Source organism: Brachionichthys hirsutus, unplaced genomic scaffold (genome assembly GCF_040956055.1).
Source record: "Brachionichthys hirsutus isolate HB-005 unplaced genomic scaffold, CSIRO-AGI_Bhir_v1 contig_1005, whole genome shotgun sequence".
Taxonomy (NCBI): domain Eukaryota; kingdom Metazoa; phylum Chordata; class Actinopteri; order Lophiiformes; family Brachionichthyidae; genus Brachionichthys; species Brachionichthys hirsutus.
Window position 1 is genome coordinate 11,165 of NW_027180832.1, and position 1,795 is coordinate 12,959.

Below are 1,795 nucleotides of genomic sequence, written 5' to 3' on the forward strand. Positions count from 1 at the left end.
ATATTTAAGGTCTCCTCCCCACCCTGACCATAGCTGATTGATTACAGTTCTGATTAATTATATTTTTACTACACTATTTACAGCACTTGAATCCTGTTGATGACCAACAAACACACTCAATTCTTCCATTTTGTATGTAGTGGCGCCTTATTATGATGGTGATATGCCGCAGTCAGGGGTGTCCACATAGATATTCCCTCGTAAACATTGAGAAGCAGACACTATATAAAAGGTTTATGGTTTTGCAGTAACATTTAGCGCCTTGACTTTTAATAATACAGAGCATTAGTTTTCTTTGCTTTTTGTTTTAACACAGGAATAAAGGACATTTTCATTCTTTTTTCAGTCTGAATAACAAAAAAAAACAACACATAAATTCAGAGATATATAACATTAGAAGCTAAATCACACACATCCTTCATTGTGGAGTCTCCTTGTTTCCTTGAGCTTAGTCCCTCAGTGCACTCAATTTAGTGTGGAGGGAAGGTCTGGAATTCAGAAATGTCTTTGAGTCTTTGACCTTCACTCATACATAGTCTTTCCTCTCCAACCCTGGGCCAGCTGCAGACCGTGAAGCGGAGTAAGCCATCCGTGAAGGGTTGTATCTGGTATCGCGTGGTGGACAGGAGCAGCAGAGTAGCCCACCGCCGAGAATCAGGAGGGCAGCAGCTGCCCAGCCGATGTACAGCGCAGCCCCCAGCTCCCTCCGCTGAGCGTCGCTCAGTAAGGGGTTGTAGAAATCCCTGATTATGGTGTTGGCTGACCAGGAGACTGGAATAAGCTGCATGACCCCAGCGACAATGAAGAAAACCCCAGAGATGATCATCACCTTGGCCTTGCTTGACTCATCATCAATACAGTTGGTGCACTTGGCCCCAGCGATGCCGATGAGCACAGCCACGATGGCCAAGAGGATGGAGATAACGGTGAGGGCGCGGGCGGCTTGGAGGTCTTGGGAGAGGGCGAGCATGGAGTCGTAGACCTTACACTGCATCTGACCAGTGCTCTGGACCACACAGGTCATCCACAGGCCCTCCCAGATGATCTGAGCCGTCACTATGTTGCTGCCGATGAAAGCCGTCACCCTCCACATTGGGAGAGCGCACGCCACGATGGCAATAATCCATCCCAAAATACACAGGCAGAGGCCTATCAACTCCAGCCCGACAGACATACCGGAATGTCTTGTTCTTCTGTTTCAAAACGGGTGTCACACCTGAGGAGAGGTCACAAAAAGCAGACTAAGTAGCAATTAGATTAATTTCTCACCAGCATCTGCGAGTGTGTTGTGATCTGTTGCTTCGCCCTCACCAGTATCCTTTATAAAGCAGATCAGGTGGTGGGGAGGAGTCCTTCAAGGAGCTGACATCACCAAAAGGGGAGGAAAGACCTGGACACTGTGCTATCAGCTTACAGGGCCAGCTTCACAATGGGCCTGGCCACAAAGAAGCCTTTTACAAAAAAGCACTGTAACTGTTTTTATTAATATAGACACAAATCTAAGGTTGCTTTAAGATGTAAAATAACAGTTTATAATGCTAACCAAACAGTTGGCACCTAAATAAGTCACTTTTTTAAATATTTTAAAGGAAATATAAAAAGCTTTGGCTCCTTTTTTGTATTTAAACATCTATGATTTGATTGTAAAATGTTTTATATGATGTTCTTTATTGTGAATATGATATTTGTACTTGATTGAATAATATTCAATGTTTTACAATTTGATCTAAATCATTTGACCACATTACGGTTCCTTCACTTCTTCACATTGGTCTGCTGTGTTTATTTGAATAAC

The 1,795-nt window shown here is 43.6% G+C and overlaps 1 protein-coding gene across 1 annotated transcript; it reads right to left on the bottom strand.

Annotated features, from left to right (window-relative positions):
• Nucleotides 1–526: 526 nt before the first annotated feature.
• Nucleotides 527–1,174, bottom strand: LOC137916782 (claudin-3-like). The gene has a single exon (XM_068759745.1). It carries the CDS (start codon nucleotides 1,172–1,174, stop codon nucleotides 527–529), a length of 648 nt encoding a protein of 215 aa, XP_068615846.1.
• Between the last annotated feature and the right edge of the window lie 621 nt (nucleotides 1,175–1,795).

What these genes read in the sequence shown, in the direction of transcription:
- LOC137916782 (XM_068759745.1), bottom strand. Translation starts at nt 1,174, where the DNA reads ATGTCTGTCGGGCTGGAGTTGATAGGCCTCTGCCTGTGTATTTTGGGA.